The 20,082-nt window shown below is 38.3% G+C and overlaps 1 protein-coding gene across 1 annotated transcript; it reads left to right on the top strand.

The window, feature by feature from the left end:
• The first annotated feature begins 27 nt into the window (after positions 1–27).
• LOC139722101 (uncharacterized) lies at positions 28–14,788 on the top strand. Its single transcript, XM_071633422.1, has 9 exons — positions 28–272; positions 2,036–2,149; positions 3,093–3,251; positions 3,782–3,915; positions 5,187–5,286; positions 9,018–9,118; positions 12,641–12,822; positions 13,547–13,687; positions 14,670–14,788. Exons 1-9 carry the CDS (start codon positions 189–191, stop codon positions 14,786–14,788), a joined length of 1,134 nt encoding a protein of 377 aa, XP_071489523.1. The 5' UTR covers positions 28–188.
• The last annotated feature ends 5,294 nt before the right edge of the window (positions 14,789–20,082 follow it).

The following is a 20,082-nucleotide window of genomic DNA, read 5'->3' as shown; positions in this document are numbered from 1 at the left end:
GATTTAGTTCTTTGATTTTAGCTTCTTTTCATCATTTCACCTTTACATGACACAATTTACTGTGACATATACAGCCAGTCCTGTTTTGAATAGTTTTCTGTTTTCTTATCTGTTCTTTCTTTTTCAGTTGGCTCACAGGCCTTACATAATACAATCATTCCAAAGACCACACCAAAGTGACAACGATCATGAACTCGGATTACCCTCTTGTCCCGTATGAACCCCCAAGTTGGGCATCCAGATTAACATTTATTCCCAAGCACAGGATCCAGGTTGGTTGTTGGAAAAGTGATTAGAAATTTCTAATCAATATCAATAACTAGAGAAGCACTCTGAGAGAGCAGACCTCCGCCAAGCAGCTAGTGATCTTTTTCTTCTTGTAGAGATCAGTGACTTCCACCCACCCAACGCAGTATGCATGCTGAAAAATCACTCGATTTCCCAATATAGAGGTCTACTGGGTGTAGAAGCCTTTTGTTATGTCATCAACTTCCAGCTGTGCCGTGCCTCACCCAGCAGAAACTAGTAGAGCATGCACTTTAGTGTGCGTATGAAAACCTCAAAAATGTGCAGCTTGAACTCCTGAGTTCATTGACCCTACCTGCCAAAATATCAAAAATCCCTCATAAAGTGCACAAAAATGGCCAGATCACTGCCAAAATTTAATCATTTACTTGTGTCATACCTTTCCTGTCAGTTTCATCCAAATCCGTTCACAACTTTTTGAGTTATTTTGCGCACAGACAAACCAAAAAACCAACGGTAAAGAAAACAACCTCCTCCCTTGGCGGAGGTAAAAACACTGTTAGCACTCTAGCAACAGCATCCACTGTATCACAGGAGAAGAAGATTATTAAATTGCATTAGTGAGATAAGTATACTTGTCAGACTACACAGCTGCACAGACAGAGGAGGTCAGTGGAATTTTAAGGTGGTAAGCCAGTGCTGAGTGATAGAGGGTTTAGGAAATTATGTACTTTCATGATCATCATGACACGGCCGGCCCTCCTCCACATAACCTGTGAAGATAGCCAACTATGTGACCCAGCAAAAAACAGTTATGATAGCAGATTCCTACTTCTTGCTGGAATGGAAGCAGGATTACTTTCATTTTCTTGACACTTGCCATATTGCAGCTGAACAAGAGTCACTATGATACGATTATAGCAACATTTTATGAAATGGGAGCCCAGCTGAATGTGTATCGGTCTATATTAAATGGGTTAGTCAAATACTGGTTAGTGATTGGCTAAACACAGTCACGTGATGGAGGCACATTGGTTATGTTCGCCCATGGGCAGAACATTTTTGTAATGTTCTCCCATGGGAAAACATTTTCACATAACAAATGACAAGAGATACCAAACTATTGAACGATCATATTTTTCACGCAATCGATAGGATAAATTTGCCTATTCCATACAATGTGAAAAAGCAGATGACCGATTATTGTAATGCGTACGAAAGTGTGATTTGACTAACCCATATAATATAACAGATGATGACTTTTGTTGTCGGGAACATGTACCAAACGTTCCACCCTCAGGGTTTGAAATGCTATTTCGGGAGGCTATAAGTCCCTCGTATTTCAAACCCTTCGGGTGGAACATTCAGTATGTTCCCTCCCCCGCCAATCATCATCTATATAATGTATTATGCTGTTGAGGTGGGGATGTTTTCTTTTTTCAATAAAAGAAATAAAATGAAATATTTTAATTGTTAAATGTGATAGTAGAGTGAGCCATGAACAAACTTTACAAGAAAAATGGTACACGCAAGTTAGATCAATAAATTGAGATAGAAATAGTTTGACCAACCATAATATGGCACTAAATGCCTGAGGAAATGTGAAACCATGCATTATAGTTAAGTCAGTGTATCATTAACCCTATATGTGCCTGTTGAATTGGTCTTTGGACAATCATTGTAATTGAACCCACTGTTAAAAATTATAACTTGAGCTGTTATATAAATGCTTCATTTAGTGTAATGAAATGATATTACGGGTATCACTTTTTTATTTTAATTCCTTGAGTTTGCGAACCGGAATACACCAATCCAAAGATGGCATCTACCAGGGATACCGGAAGATTTTCAGGTCTTGTTGAAAAGAGATGACATGACCGGCAGTGTTCTCTCAGGGAACAAGGTAAGGCTGGATTATAACCTAACTTTCACTTCTCCAAGAGTTATGTAGTTTAACCCGTTGAGGATGAGTCCCGGGTATACTCGGGCAGGTGTCTATGGAAAATGAGTGTTGTAGCAAATTCAGTCTGTCTTCAACGAGTTAATGGGATGCATATAGTATTCGCTGAGATGAGGATTCAGGCTTTCACTTTTTCTTTTTCTTTTTTTTTGCGAGATAAATAGAAGCCACTTATGAAATGCTAAAGAGCATACAATTCTAAGTGAAATTTAAAGTTTATTTGATGAAAATCTGTTTTAAAATGGCTGAGATATCCAGAAAACAAGGAAAAACAAAGCAATCCTAATAAAAGATGGGTCCCACCTTTTATTGTGATCACTTCATTTTGGATATCTCAGTCATTTCAAAACCCATTTTCATCAAATAATCTTTGAATTCATCTTAGAATATTATGCTCTTTCATATTCCATAACATAAATCCCAACCCTCCTACTCTTCTGGGCGTAGGAGCAAGGTAGTGGAGTTTGTAAATGGTACAAAATCATACATTCATATTTAAAAGGGTTGTTTCTATGAGAACATATTAACCCATTGAGGATGGGCTGATTTTGCTACAACACACATTTCCTATAGACACGTGCCTGAGTATACTCGGGACTCGTCCTCAATGGGTTAACATTAAACAAGCTATATTCTATCTACCTGTACATACTCAATGCATTTCAATACAATCGTACCTTCTTGTTGCTATTTTGGGTAAGTCTTGACAAGATATCTGATTGTCAGGAGCAACCATTGTTATGAAGTTATGTATGATATTTAAACACATATCGATATGGCAGATAGCTAGTCTGTTGTAGTTAAGTTGGATTTAATACAAATCATTGTTCACATTGTAGTTTTGTTATTGAGACTCATTCCTCCCTGTGTTCTCTTGACTTGGCAGATCCGCAAGCTAGAGTTCCTATTGGCTGATGCAGTGGAGAAAGGCTGTGAGGTCATCATGACGTGTGGTGGGGTGCGATCCAATCACTGTCGAGCAACGGCCATCGCCTCCTGCCAGATGGGGCTGGATTGCCACCTCTTCTTGTGGTCCAGGACCCAGGTGAGTCCAAGACCAGGTGGGAGATCTAACTGCTTCCTGTTGTATGCAAATGATATGCAGATCAGTTTATATGTACCCAAGGCAGGTCACAGGTAAGCTATGAGTGTGTATGTGATACTGGTTAAGGCTGCACACTAACCTATTTTTTCTACTGGTCCGACCTGTATGTCAGACAAGTAGATACCCAGTTTTTCTGTTTTTTACTGGTCCATTCCTGAAAAAGTTACTGGTCCGACAGTGATTTTTACTGGTCTGGGACCAGTGCCAGTGTGCGGCGTTGCTGGTATATATTCTATCATACAAACCACCCACAATGTATTAGGCAATGCGGCATCCAAAGATATTCTTGTGTAATCATGACCAAAAAGTGTTTGTTATGCCATGACATCCTGTTTAACATGCTTCTTTCATTTGTCTGTGTGTGATATATTATAATCAGAATGTAGTCATCCCATCAAACCTGCCAGTAACAAGTTTTAATTTGTCATTGAAGTGATCACAGAGTAAAATATTGTGCTGTGTGATTGCAGGATCTACAAGGACAGTTCACTGGTAACACCCTGCTGGACAGGATGGTGGGCAGCAATTTTTACCTGGTGCCACATGAGTGTTCATTTCAGACTGAAATCCTTCCCAGAATGACTCAGCTGCAGGAGCATATCAAGTAAGGGGTCATTACCCCCCCCCCCCCCCCCAAAAAAAAAGAAAAAGAAAAAAAGAAACAACAACAACAACCCAAAAACACAAAATAAAGGAAAACAAAAACAAAGCATGTGTGTGTGTGTGTGTGTGTGTGTGTGTGTGTGTGTGTGTGTTAGCACATGAACAGTGATTTAAATTCTTAATTTGTTGATAATGATGACAAAGTCTGCTCCCAGCTGTGGAAATTAACATTGTCGAATGAAATCTATATGTTCATATTACATCATGGTGAATATGATGGGTAGTTGAATATCACAAGGTGATATTGAATGATTACAAAATAGTCAAAGAACAGCGCACAAATCTTCAAACAGCACATACAAATTAGTCACATTCATATGGTGGTACAGATGATTTAATTGTTTTATTGTTAATGTTCTTATCAAACCACATTGGGAATAAAAAAGAAGTCTCACTTGTGGAGACAAATAAAAGAGGTATGTGGCTAAGTACATTGCTAAAAAAGAAGAAGAAAAGAATGAAAAAGGTTTAACAGCAAGACTTCAACAAGGGGCAGATTTTGCCCTAACCCTTCTTGCTTTTGTTGGGTTAGAGCCTTGGCAGGTGTTAGTGCAAATGCTTTTCCTATTTTCATAATTCTTTGGTCTCCACATTTAAAGTGAAAACATAGTTCTGGTAAGGGTCTGAGAGCCCGTCTTGCACCATTTCATATTTGCTTGCAATATATCAAAGGAGTCTACTCAGAAACTTATCTGGCTGACGCGATTTGCCGGGATGATGAGTTATTTCGGAGTATTTTGAGATCAAACTAAAAGTCAGTATACCAACTTTTATTCCAGAAGGATCCAGGTTAACTCGGTCTCATACAATTTATAAGCAGTTCATAATCACCATGTTGTATACATCTAGGCGCACGTTCATTTTGTAGAGGTTCTTTGATATGCGTGTTGTATCAACTCGGTCCAAAACTGTGACCAGCCAGAACACGAAGCGCTCCCACAGTACAACACTGTACAATCCAGAAGGACAACTTGGCCCGCCATCAAAGTGAGGCCGAGTTGTCCTCGAGTCGGAGTTAATCTGACCCCTTAGATGGGAACATAATTAGTTAATATTTCACATTTTTGTCGTTACCCAACGAATATCTTGTTATTACAGCATTATTCCACACAGTTCTTAGGCATAGGTGTACATTTTGCAGTGAAATATGACAATTTTGCAGGCGTACCAGAACTATGTTTTGCCTATGTTTCTCTTTTGTGATGCTTGCAGGGATACTACTGGGAAGAAGAGCTATGCCGTTCCACTGGGTGGGTCCAACTCAGTCGGTGTGTGGGGGTACATTGACTGCTTCCAGGAACTCGTATCACAGGTCATTAATATCCACTAACTCTGATAAAAAACAGTATCCTTCCATGTTTTTCTAACTCTGTTGATGTCTGCCAAATCTTATCTGAAGATTGTAGTTATCACGAGAAGAGAACGCAAGTTTGGCTCATATTTCCTATGCGTTCAGCAGCAATCAGAAACGACAATCCATCCATCATTATGTCCAGTGTTTTTAAGAGTTTGAAAAGTCTTGAAAATGTGGGGACTATGTTATCAGTCAAATATGCTTGATATTCACCCAGTACAAAATTTAATGCTGTAGTATGTCAATCAGACAAGTGTGTGCTTGAAGTGGCAATGCCCTTATTTTTGTTTTAGACCAGTGATGTCTCTCAAACAAGGATCAAATTATATGACTTTGAATACTTGACCCCAAGTAGTCTGAGAGCTGGCTGCTGGTCAATTTACCCCATCAAGCCCAAAAGGTTTGACCCCTGAGAGTTGCTGGGGCCACCCTCCTCATTAAAAAAATGCCCGTCAGCCTGGTCCCTGAGGGCGGGTTCGGCCCCCAGGGACCCCCCGAAAAGGCCCTCTGGCGGGTGTAATTTACCCCATGGAGCCCATGGACCAAACTTGGCCTATATGAATGTCCTATGGGTGTACATAATCAAAATATAAAAACTGACAAAATATCTGGTCGGGAAAGGGGTTGCCAGACCGCTTGTTTGCAGGCATAAAACCTTGTTTTTGGTCAAGGAGTCTGCGCCAAGACTACACTGTCCCATAGGCCCTGTTCTGTAGCGTCTCCCAACAGGCTGACAGACAGTGCCAGTTAGTGCATGTAGTAGTCTTGGCGCAGACTCCTTTACGCGCAACAAGGGTTATTGCCTGCAAACTACCCGTTATACCCTGGGACCCAGGGTAGTTTGCATGCATAAATTGACCACACACACACCCACCCCCCCCCCCACACACACATACACACACACACACGCACACACACACAGACACACACAATTATGTTTACACATGACTCTATGTACAACTGTATATACACGTACCATAACACTAAACATGTTACAATTAATAGGTTTCTCATTAATGCAGCCATAATACATTGCACATAATAAATGTCAAACCTATAAGATGTTCATTCCTTTTGAATGTTTTACATGGATACTATCAATACACCTTTAAGGAACACTGAAGAAATTTGAAATTTGTGTGAAGTTGTATTAGGTTTTATTGGCCACACAGCCTACTCTTTCTGTATGATGTATTCACCTTATGAGACTCAAATAGAGCTTTTCAGAAAATGCTGAAAAACCTTTGTTGTGAGTAAACTTCAGTTTAAGACCAACCACAACAGCACTAAAGGCCAGTTGTATAACACATTTAAGTAAACATTTTCATCAACCGTGCATTAAACATAACTCTAATAAAGTTTATGTCAACAAGTGGGATGTAGCTTGGATTACTTCTTTTTCTCCTGCTTGATATCCTCTTTTAGATACAAATAACAAGTCTCAATCCTAATATAAGATTCCTTTGAAAACCTCAAACTAATAACTTTTTGTGTTTTTGGCTGATAAAAACCACCCTTTGATGTATAAAATAGGCAAGGATTACAGCATCCATGCCAACATTTCCTTTATTTGACTCTAATAAATTCCAAATCAGAATAAACTGCATAACATAAGGAAGGAGCTTAATGGTTTTGGAAATGATATTGATCAATTTTCATACTCAGTAGCGCATGTCACCTCATAGTTTTGGACAAATATCTGCATATCTATAATACTAATGAACATGTAATTACGGTGTTCTATATACATGTATTTCTTCCTTGGAACCTCAAATAACAAGCTTCACAATAGAATGCTAACTTTCTGTAATGGAAATAAACAGGCCAAGAGCATTTACTTTGATCTTGTGTTCTCTTCATCTCTTCAGCGCTTTTTTTTTTTTTTTTTTTGGTCATCTTCTTATTTCTGGAGATATATTTTATTTATAATAGTTCCCAGCCCCACACAAATGGTGTCACATACTGCAAACACTGCCAATGACCGTGAACAGTACACACCAAGTTGAAACATAATAGCTCTCTTTTTATATAGCATATAGGCTGAAAGTATTAACTTGGTCTTGTGGTCTCTTTATATCAGCAGTTTTGTCAACTCCTTATTTCTGGAGATACACTGTACTTCATCTTCAGTTCCCCAGCCCCACACAAACAAAACTCAACCTACGGTGTCACACACTGCAAAGAGCGCATCATAGTATATGATTGCCGTTAACCCGGGACATATACACACAACGTGAAACATAAAATTACCAGCTAAATGAAATGTTAGCTTAATTTCTTTTCTTTAACAATAGCATGCACGTTGAGAGCATTTACATGTTGTGTTCTCTTTTATATTAGAATTTTTGTCAACTCCTCATTGAGATACTTTGTCTACCCCCCTCCCCCCCCCCCAAAAAAAAGAGATAATACTTCCAGGGTGTCACATACCATATACAGTTACAATGCAGGTCCTAGTTCATATTTATGATTTAGTTGCCATTCAAAACCATGGCAATTACACATCAAACCATGCATCACACTCTATGGAAGACTAAAGCTTACATAAATTACGTATAATGTAGGCCTATGGTAAGCATTGCACATGTTTCAGTTGCAGTCTTATGATTCCTGAACTGACCAGTATTTGGCATGAATTTATTTCATATAATATAAAACATAATTTCACATTTTAGTCTATCATAGAGTATAATGCATGATTTGAGAAACTGAAGTCTACTCACAACAAAGGGTTTATTTCAGCATTTTCCAAATATATATATAGGAGTCTTATATGGTGGATACATAATAAAGGGTAAGCAGGTTGTGTGGCCAGTAAAACAGAATACAATTTCACACAAATTTCAAAATCTCTTCAGTGTTCCTGCTTGAAGGTTCACTGATAGTATCGATGTAAAACCTTCAAAAGTTATGAACATAATAATTATAGGTATGTGCAAGGTATCATGGCTGTATGGAGAAACCACTGGTCATGTTTTGTGTTACGGTATTCTTAGTATACATAGAGTCATGTGTGAATGTGTGTGTGTGTGTGTGTGTGTGTGTGTGTATGTGTGTGTGTGTGTGCGTGTGTGTGTGGGTGTGTGTGTGGGTGTGGGTGTGTGTGTGGTCAATTTGTGCATGCAAACTACCCTGGGTCCAAGGGTATAACGGGTAGTTTGCAGGCAATAACCCTTGTTGGGCGTAAAGGAGTCTGCGCCAAGACTACTACATGCACTAACTGGCACTGTCCGTCAGCCTGTTGGGAGACGCTACAGTACAGGGCCTATGGGACAGTGTAGTCTTGGCGCAGACTCCTTGACCAAAAACAAGGTTTTATGCCTGCAAACAAGCGGTCTGGCAACCCCTTTCCCGACCAGATATTTTGTCAGTTTTCATATTTTGATTATGTACACCCATAGGACATTCATATAGGCCAAGTTTGGTCCATGGGCTCCATGGGGTAAATTACACCCGCCGGAGGGCCTTTTCGGGGGGTCCCTGGGGGCCGAACCCGCCCTCAGGGACCAGGCTGACGGGCATTTTTTTAATGAGGAGGGTGGCCCCAGCAACTCTCAGGGGTCAAACCTTATGGGCTTGATGGGGTAAATTGACCAGCAGCCAGCTCTCAGACTAAAGGGGTAGTGACTGTGTGGTTTATGACTTTTGATGGTGCAAGTGGAAGGATTTATCTGCTTGAACTGTTTCAGGGGCTACTTGAGAAAGTCACAGATGTTGTTGTAGCTTCGGGAAGCTCAGGAACGGTGACAGGACTTGCCATTGGGAATTTCCTGACCGGAAATAATCTGAAGTGAGGATGTTAAAATGTGAAATAATGACATTATCTGAATATGTTTGGTTGTGACACACATCTTCATTGCTTTATTTTTTTTTTCTGTGGAAAAAAAAGATGTGACCTGCAGCAGTTTGGTCTTGGGGTCTTTGGGGTGGATCCAGGAATTCCGTAAAGGGGAGGCATCTTTATGAAATTAAAGGGGGCGCACGCCCCCATCTTTTCATTTTTATTTCTTTTGTTTCAACAAAAATAAAGAGGGTGCGCCCCCCTCTGGATCCGCCAGTGAAATGTATTCTCTATAGATCATGCTTCACTTCAGTGGTACAAGGAAGAGTTTCTTCAGTTGCAGCTTATGCTGACAGTAGCAAAAGTAGCGTAAAAAAAAGTTTATGACTTTGACAAGCTTTAACATTTTAAGGGCTTATTTCATTTGAACCGTCTTCCATTTTCATTAGTATAGAAGACCTGCTAGTAACTGCTAGTAAATGCTAGGAAGATTTTTCACTTAAAAGTTCAGAGTATCTAATGTTTTGTTTTTAGTTTTTTTCCGGTTTCCCAAATTAAGACCATGACTCTCAAAATATACATGTCTGAATCTGCATATAGTCAACCTCCGATACCTCGAAGTCGTTGGGACTGAAGAAATTGGTTCGAGGTACGCGAATTTCGAGGTACGCGTACGTCGAATTTTCTTCGACTTATCCGATTTTTGTTGATGTTCAACATGGTATCTGTTACAGTGCCTACCGATTGTTTGTATGCTTGTCAATTGGATTTGAATCGACTTTAATATGAATGAATTGAATGATAATCGATGTTCTTCTTTCATCAGTGTTTTCTGGTGGACAATTAAATGACTTATCACCATAAAAACAAAAAGAAAATACCGGTACGTAATCGAGTGCAAGACAGGGTTGCAGAACATGCGTGCTGAATGTACATTGTCGTGTCGGCGTAGGTACCCCCTCAATTACTTTTCGTTTTTCCTCCTTTTCTCTCTCTAAGTCATCATCTCTTACACAATATCCAACACAAGAATCACAGTCTTAGCTTTGCAAGCTATTAAAATTTCGCACAACTATGGGTGTACATGTAGCTCACCAAGACTGTTTAGGGCTACGCAACGGTCTTCCATGTGTCTACCAGCAGCACTCACAGTCAGCAGACGATACCGTTAATCATTTCCAAATGTAAAAGCAACAATAAGTTATTTATTTTAGTATCGTACGGAGCAGAATATTACTGTTATTCATTTCTAAATTTCCAAGCAAACATCCGACATTCGTTTTACTATCATACGGAGCCCAATATTACTGCTGTCCACTTCCAAAAGTGAAATGAATTATCTGACAATCATTTTATCGTCGAATGGAGCTGAATGTTACTGTTTTTCATTGTTGAACGTCAAGGCAGATAGCAGACATTTATTTTACCATCAAACGCAGCTGAATGTTAGTGTTATTAATTTCGAAATGTATAATAGCAAATATCCGACATTTATTTTAGCATCGTATGGAGCAGAATGTTGCTGCTATTCACTTCCAAATGTAAAAGCAATCAAGACTGTGATATTTATTTTGGAATCTTCCGGAGCCGAATGTTCTTGCTATTTACTTTCGAAAGTAAAAGCAAACATCCGACATTTATTTAATCATCGTACGGAGTTGAATGTTATTGTTATTCATTTCCGAACGTAAAAGGGATCATTCGATATTCATTTTAGCCTATTCCGGAGCTCAATGTTATCGCTATGTACTTTCGAACGTAAAAGCAAACATCCGGCAGTCATATTATCATCGTACGGAGTTGAATATTATTATTTATTTCCGAACGTCAATGCAAACATTCGAAATTTATTTTAGCATCTTCTGGAGCCGAATGTTATTGCTATTTACTTTCGAATATAAACGCAAACATCATACGGAGTTGAATACCATTGTTATTCATTTCCGAACGTCTAAGGGATCGTTCGACATTTATTTTTGTATCTTTCGGAGCCGAATGTTATCCTTGTTTATTTCCAAACGCAAAATCAAATATCTGACATTAATTTAAGCACCGTACAGAGCTGAATCTTACCGTTATTCATTTCCAAAAGTATAAGCAAACATCCGACATTTATTTTAGTATCGTATATATGGAATCGAATATTACTGTTATTCATTTCCAAAATCAAAAGCAATCATCTGACATTCATTGCAGCAACTTTCGGGGCCGATTGTTACCGTTGTTCATCTCCAAAAGTAAAGGCAAACATCCGACTTTTTTTGGTGGCCCGGCGTGCGTTTTGGTGGCCCCGGGCCACTGTAAGTGTCGAGCCCTGAATAAGTGCAGCACAGTACATGAAGGATGGGCTACTTGAGTAGTGAGTAATATTGCAAGATCAGATTCCGGCTGTGGCTTCTGAGGACATTGCTATTACTGTAATCATAAACATTTACCGGAGAGGATTGTTTGCATTAAAAAAAAGCGAAACAATCTTAGGGGGCCTTGACGATTGTGCTAGAAAAGAAAAGAAAAAAATACCGAAAACTCAAAAAAGATTCAAGTCAAAACAGGGGTAAAATACATGATGATTTTTTTTTTTGGTCTGAAAATCGTAAAGCGTATTATTCCGTTACTTCGAAATTTATCAGAATAAACTGTTGTTAAATCATATCTATACTATTCTTTATTATGCTAGGCCTATACTTCCAGATCATATACCACACTATTTTCATAATCGCATTGCTGGAAAAAAAAAAATATTCAGAGCTTGCGTTCTCGGGGGAGAATTAATGAAACAAACTTCGTGAAAGGAAAAAAGTAAAAAAAAAAAACACTAGCGGGAGATTGATGTTTGGACAGTGGACCGTGATTAATGCCAAAGATATATGACTGTCAACACCTAAGCAGATGCGCCACGATGGTTAAGAAATGTACGCGCACGGCATGACTATCACGATCGCAAATCAAAACAGAGTGGTCAAAGAAAGATGATGGGCAGAGCGTAGTGCTATTGTAAGCACTCCATTTGCACGGCTGCTATATGTATACCGTGTACGTGTGCAGGTACAGTAAGTGTTGGGGATTTTCCTTGTCTGCTGTGTACCGGGTATTTCTTTGAGCGCACGATCGTTCTGGGGCTCAGAATATTTACAATCGAGTGTGAAAAGATTTGTGACATGTCTTCGCTGTCCACGCGCGCTTCATCGGAAATGCTGAGTGATGTTTGCAATTCTAATTCGAGCAACGTGCTGGGAAAAACAATAAGTTAATTAAGATCGGGACATGAGATTTCCCTTCGAGGTAACCGAACTTCGAGTTAGTTTTTTTCGAGCTACGCGAATTTTAACACACGAAAACTCCATAGGAACAATCGGGACTTTCATTTTGCCTTCGAGGTAAGCGATATTTGGCTTATCCGAGTTTGACTGTATGTTTACTTTCAATTCTGTAATGACTTTTTTTTTTTTCTAACAGACACCTAACTACAGATGAAATCTGTCTATGACAGCTGCAATCAAACTCATGTTTTATTTCTTTTTCTGTCTTCAGGATTCATGGTATGGCAGTCTTGGGTGATGCTGCATACTTTCACTTTGAAGCTGACCAGATTTTACAGGACCTTGGCCTCCAGGCAACTGATGGGTCATCGGGGGTCAAGGCCGCAGACATCATGGACATTGTTGAGGGAGCCAAAGGCATTGGATACGGCCTCTCAACACCAGAGGAATTAGGTAAGGATGAGGATGTGGGGTTTCTGTAATCGATAATGATTAATTCCGTTTGTGGTAGTCTGTATTGAATTACTTTATAAGCTGTTCTTTTTGCGAGCAGGTGTTTCCACGAATGAGGAGATCACAGACGTTTTTGATAGTGAGATGCTGTTTTCGCAAATTGCCACTGAGGCTATTGTAAGTGTTCTATTACCCTAGCGGTTGGCAAGATGTTAAAGGGGAAGGCTAGTAACTGATCAGTGGGAATCAGTGGAAATGCTGGGAGATGATTGTTCCAATCCTTATGGGATTCATTCAAGAGTTCATTGTATATCTATTGTTGTGTGAAAATGATTTGCTTCAGAATGGTCTCATATTCAAGTAATGTGCAGTTTAATGCTTCCAGGTTAGCGTCCCTGGTCAGTGACGGAGCATTAATCTGCACATTACTTGAATATGAGACCGTTCTGAAGCAAATCATTTTCACACAACAATAGATATACAAAGAACTCGTGAATGAATCCCATAAGGATTGGAACAATCATCTCCCAGCATTTCCACTGATTCCCAGTGATCAGTTACTAGCCTTCCCCTTTAAATTCGAGGACCAACAGGGATATCCGAGATTTGATAAAAATTAATCCCTTGCAAAAATAACAGCTTATACAGTAGTGGTTTTTGCCACACACAAGTATGTATTTTTCTGGTGTTCATGGTTTGAGTGCATTTCATGTTATTTTGATAGAGTGTATCCAGGAGATTGCCATGACAACAGGAATCCTGACAGACCCCTGCTACACAGGCAAGGCAGCCTTCCACACCATGCGCCTCATGAGGGAGGATCCAGGCAGGTTCAAGGGAAAAGAAATTCTGTTCATCCACACAGGTGAGGCATCCGGGGATGTGCGAAAAGTGTATACTGTAAAACACAATATTTTCGCGGCATGAAATTTTTGTGAGTTACCTCTAACATTCAATGCAAGAACTTTCGCATGCATTGTAATTTCGCGACTCTTGGCTCTCGCGAAATTCATGAAATTAAAATTCATGCGAACATTCCTCATTATTACAGTACCCTGGCCTGTCCTGGGTCCTGTGTCATAAAGCGGTAAACAGTTATTACAGTGAACATGGCAGCAGCTAGGATTTGAGCAATTAGCTGGGAACATTCTGGCCATTTCCGAGTGAACTGTGATTTTTGTACCTTACAATATGGTATAGAAAGTTTCATGAAGTTTGCCTCTAGTCCGTAGCAAATTTAATCATGACAAAAGGTCCGTAGCAAATTTAATCAGGACATACCCAAAAGGTAACTCCAATCCAGCATAGTACATAACAGTAAGTACTGTTGCTGATTCTTCACAGTGGGGACTTATCTGAGAGTATTTGTTGTCGTGAGCAATATCCCCAGATTTACATTCATCTTTATTTTGGCCTATCATCCACCTGCCTCAGAATTAGCAGTTTCTGTTCTTCACTACTTCAAAACAAAAAGAAAACAAACAAACAAACAAACAAAAACATACAGACTTGCCCTCTGAAATGTAAAATGCTGTGCTGTATTATTCGAAGCAAAATTTTGTGAATTGCACAATGCCTTCAACTAGGTACACATATATATTTCCTCCACACCTTATAGATATCATTGATATGCTTGAGATTACCCAGTACAGAATGTCACATTTCACTCCTATTACTCTTCTCTTTACCTGTTGAATATAAACACGACATGTGAGGGTTCTTTTTCTATGCATCGTGAAATGTATGGAATGTTTTGGCAATAAGCCTCTCTGTTACTTCCCCTTCACAAATGGATAAGAATGTCTCCTTATCACATTTATTATTTCTGTGTGTCTTGGTTGTGACAGGGGGCTGGTTTGACCTCTTCAGTGGTGTCATGTCGTCCGCTGTAGATGGCAAAACCTCCGCAGAGAACAAGGTCGCTGATTGGATGGAACTGACAGACAAAGTGCCCGTTGTGCAATAGTATCGAGGCTTCTATAGAAATGGCCCACCATTGATTTTATAGTGGCTGTCTCATAGTGATGCATCTCCATAGCTAAGTACCAAAAATGTTTTAACCCTAACCAGGCTGGGCTTTTTTGGGTGTTCTGTGGCCGGGGAGGGGTTGATTCAACCCCCGCCCCCCCCGACATCTCGGTCGTCGATCGCGCAATCGCCATGAAATTTGGCACGTGCATTACCTATGGCGTAATCTACCAAGCTATACAAAAAGAAATGGAAATTTTCGTCATAATAATTAATTATGCTAATATATGCATAAAATCATACATTTTGTTCTAAATCAGAAATTTAAGCCCCTAGAATCATAATTTTTGGTGAAAACATTCTTTGTATTATTCCTAACAATGTACTTGAAAAAAAAAATTGGGTATCAAAATCAATTTCTTATGTATTTTATTGTTTTATGAATTTCTTATGTATTTCTGTTTTTTCGACCTTTTGTTTCATCATTTTTTTTCCGCAAAATTTATGACAGAACCTATTTCAAGCATAATTATGCTAAAATTAATTAGTTTCAGCCTATGAAAGTGAAAATAATCATATTTTTATGAATAAGAAGAGAAAACTCCATTTGCATAGACTTTATACACAAAATCACGTTTTTGAGCCATTTTCGGTTTGACAGACATATATAAAATGTTATGCAGCGTCGTAACGGTATGCACGATTTTCGCGAAAATGGTGTCAAAAGATGCACGAGACTTGAAAGTAAAAAGTCAGCGAACGGCGCAGTCAAAAATGTTCGTGCGGTGGAGTAGTCGCGAAAAAAAAGTCGAGGGGGGGTTGATTCAAACCCCCCCCCCCCCCCCCCCCCCCCCCCCCCCGGCCTTTTTAGGGTTAATACTCTGTGCCAGCTTAGAGAAGTGCATCAGGTTATTAGTTCAGATGCATTAAAGTGAATATTATGCAATACATATGCAGCTGTTTAATGGTGAGATTTTGTTCAAATATGCAGTTGGTAACTTTACAATAAAATTGTACGCCCAACTGCACTGTTTTATTTCTTTTTTGTCTAATGTCCCTTAAATACTAACAACCAAAGAGTTGGTCAAGCAGCTGATTGTCAGTGGAGTCAGAATAAAAGAAAATCTGACTATAAATTGGAAAGTGTGAGGCTTACAATGGACAGCAGTCAATGAGTTTTTTACTAGTGTGCTCTCTTTATCGACTGAGATACTGTAAAAGTGGATATCTTTGCGTGACTAATCTTTCGTGCTCGGCTGGGTAAGAAGAGTTTCGCGTGTTTTTAATTCCACGGAATCCAGACATCAACTACTGGAACATATGGCAAGCAAAAATATTTGTGTGCTCTTATTTTCGTTCTGGTTTCGGATTGCACGAAATGCGCGAAAATTTCCAACACTGCAAAATTCCCACTTTTAGAGTAGTAGCCATGCTCACAGTGGTAAAGATTGTAAGGTCAGGATTGCAATCTTAAAGATCTCAAAGTTTTGCCAGTGTGACTTCAAACTTCCTGTAAAAACTTCCCACTGAAACTGGGGATATTTCCCAATTCATGACTCATCCAAGTCACTCTTTCAGCTCTGACCTCCAGATGATTTTTAGACTTTTACATTTTAACATCTTTAAATTGCTTATACAGTACTGGGTACAGAATTACAGAATTTATAGTGATTGAGACGAGGAATATTTTAAAGAATATTTTCAAAATTCATAACAAATCACAATGTACAAGGATTATGACAGCAGCTTCACATAAGAATGCATTGCTGGTTGCTCAAGGAAGCAGAGTAAAAGAAAAAAGCATGTATAAATTCTACACAGGTGAACTTGTTAAACAAGTGGTATTGTAATGGAATTACAGGCAACCTTGCTTAAGTTGACTTCGCATTAGTCAAACAATCGCCAAAGTTGAAGGTCTTTTTAAGTTCTCTTTATTTTCTATTGATTTTAATCCCTCATAAGCCAAATTTTCTCCAAGTCAAAGCCATTTCTTTAGTCCAGATAGATTCGACTCAGGCAAGGTTGACTGTAGATTGCTACATTATAGGAATATGCGAGCCTCCTACACAGTGTACGTCATCATCCTTGTTTAGTGTATTATGTTTTGGGGTTTTCGGAGTATTGGTTTGTTTGCTGAAGGATCACAAAAAATTTCACAAATCTATGTACTACATGATGTAAAGTTGTATTGTCTGGAATGCCCCTTCAAATCATAGTAGTACATTGGAATGTTAGTGTGATTTTATGAGGTCTGAAAATTCTAATTTTCAGAGTCCTGGACTTTCTTATGTTTATAACAAAGCATCAGTCATCATTGTGTTGATGTCATGCCATGTGTGAGTTTTGATAAGGTAACTGCATACATTTGCCCTCATGAGGTCAAGTGAAATTAATGCTCCTACTGGTAATATAAGTGTAAGCCATGGTGGAACAATGTCAACCAATTCATTGCTTTTTAAGGTGTTTCGATGATCTAATTTTCATAACATCTCCCTAGACATGCAGAAATAGTAGTAATTTCAGAAATTAAGGTGCAAAGACAATATCTAGGTCATCATTTGTTCATAACTTTCACTTATATATGCAAATTAAGAAGTGAAATATGCAAATTAGGCGTTGCCGCTGATACAGTAATGCATTACCGCATAAAATATATGCACATGTATAGTACCTACGTGTTCACTTCTGTTTTTAATCATTTTAACAAGTTACCGGGCAAACAAAAAGTACTTTGTGTCGCCGGAGTCGAATCAAAATAAATCAATTCAAAAGAATTCAATCAATTCAAGAATTGAATTACACTTATGCAAATATCTATTCAAATTGGTACACAAGAGGATACACAACTGGCAGGATTCTAGATTCTACAACGCATTGCTGCAATATATGGATCTGAATCATAATTCTGAAGATAGTTGTCATTGTATCAAGACCGGTTCACGATTCCTAGTGCGCTAAAGAGATAGTGAAGAACCAACCTTATGTATTAAAACAAAACATGCATCTCATTTACATAATAAATTATGCAAATATTTTTCCATTTTCTCAACATATTTTCCCCTAAAACAAAGATTTGCTATTAAAATGTACCTTGGCGTATAGTGAAAAATATAGATATGCTATCGGTCAAACAAAGTGTTCATGGTGTCATCTGAGTCCGAGGAAAATCGAGTGTTGGAATCAAACAATTCAGAAAAAAATGAATAACAATATTTGTAATAACGTATGCAAATTGGTACGCAAGAGGCTTTACTACGACAGGCTTCGAGATTCTACAACGCATTGCCGCGATATGGCCCATTGTCAGTAAAAGCGTTCAAATACGGAATTTTGGTGTCGCCGACATTCCATGACAGTTTGCGGTTCCCTGAAACATATTAGATACTATTTAAATGTTTATAATATATCACGAGGACTTTATTTGTTAAAAATAAACACGATCAAATGCGGTTGTCTGCCTTTTTGTATAAAATTTTGCTGTTAAACTTCGTTAAGACCCCCAAAACGCAGTGTCGCCGGCTATTTCAGAATTATGTTTCATTGCTCCTCTCCGTCCACAAACACACTTTCCAAATATCATTTTCATGGACGATGAGCATATCATATGTGCTAATCACAAAACTCAAAAAGTTCCAAAATTTTTATTGACTTCTTTTTTTATAGCCTTTTGAAACCTGTCGCCAAGTTCACCGCCAGATACGTTACCAGTTTCTTTATTGTTACAGCATTGCGAAAATAACAAGACTATGCAATGACCCTGTGTATATGAAACCCTGAGGATATACTTCATACATTGCAAGTACTTAGATTTTTTGTGCAACAGCTATTTATTGAGAATACGGTACAATGTTTGAAATATCGGTTTTCTACACTTTTATTTGGACAGATACGTTACATACTTTTCACGCCACCCACTGCGACAGATATTGCAATGTCAGACAAATTGTATATTATACATTACTCCTCAGAATGACGCATCGATTCAACATTAAAGTTTAGTACAAGTGAGAAATATTTGGTAGATATCGCTCTCATAATAATATGATCGACCATATACGTTACCACAGATATACGTTACCCCAGATACGTGACCAAATTTTGCTCATTGGTCTTGTGCTTTCTGGGGATCAAATCTGGTCAAAATTCATCCCTACACATTACATGCTTCGTTTTGTTGGACCTCAGGATTATATTCTTACACCAAAAGGACAGAGAGGTGAAAAAGAGCAACACTTCCACATGATTTTTCTTTCTGCGTCAGTGTCTCACAACTTAATGCCAAGTTTTTCGACAGATACGTTACCACATAATCAAAATGCTGAAAAGAAATTGTAAATGTTTTTACAAACAAATCGTTGTGTGCTCATAAACTCCAAAGTTCTATTCTATAAAACCCAGCCACTTTCATATTCTATGCAACAACTTTGAACGTTTATTTTACAAGACGAAGCTAAGATTCAGCATATCAGTTTTTTGCTTTTCAGATTTAGCAGATACGTTACGTATAATTCAGGGCACCCACGGTGACAAATAATGTTATGTAAGACAAAGTGTTCATAAAACAATTCTGCATAGAATGACGCTTCCATAAAAGATTAAAGTTATGTTCAAATGAAGAATATTCAGTAGAAATTGCTCTGTAACTTCACCGACAGATTCATTTACGGTACGCCAGATACGTTACCAAACTTTGAAAGAGTAAAAAGTAGTTTATGAAACGCTTCCGAGAAAAGTTTCAGTGTTCTGTTGCATATTTATTCTAGTGCTTTTCAACATATGAAAAACTACTCAAGATTCATCGATAAGTTGAACAATTATTTATTCATTTTCATTAAAAGGGATGAGCCAAATACGTTACCATAGGTTAAACAACTGTTTAGCACATCGAGTTCATAGAGACTGTACCTACTTACTTCTAAGTGCCTGCAAAAATATATTTCTTAAACCTTGTTTGCATTATCCATCAAAACTTAATGAATATTTATAGTCAGATGGATAAATACATTCAGACTTAAGATGAGAATATTCTGTGAATGAAGAACTCAGCTTTCACATTTAGGGCTCTTTTCCACTACATTTCATAGTTTAAATATTACGTACAATGTTTAAAATGGTTAATTTGAGCTTACATCATTCATTTTTACATCAATTCATGAGGTAAATAATTAAACAGGTGATATTTACTAATCATACACAACTTAAATTATTACTTATATTTTACCAGATACGTTACCAAAGGTGATTCGATGTTTTTCAATAGTTATTTCCCCAGGAAAGCAATTCATATTTGTT

This window comes from Diadema antillarum, unplaced genomic scaffold, assembly GCF_040938485.1.
Source record: "Diadema antillarum isolate AM-2024a unplaced genomic scaffold, OU_Dant_1.0 scf00000157, whole genome shotgun sequence".
Classification (NCBI taxonomy): domain Eukaryota; kingdom Metazoa; phylum Echinodermata; class Echinoidea; order Diadematoida; family Diadematidae; genus Diadema; species Diadema antillarum.
The sequence above is the reverse complement of the archived record's forward strand: the minus strand, read 5'-3'. Positions and strand labels throughout refer to the sequence as shown.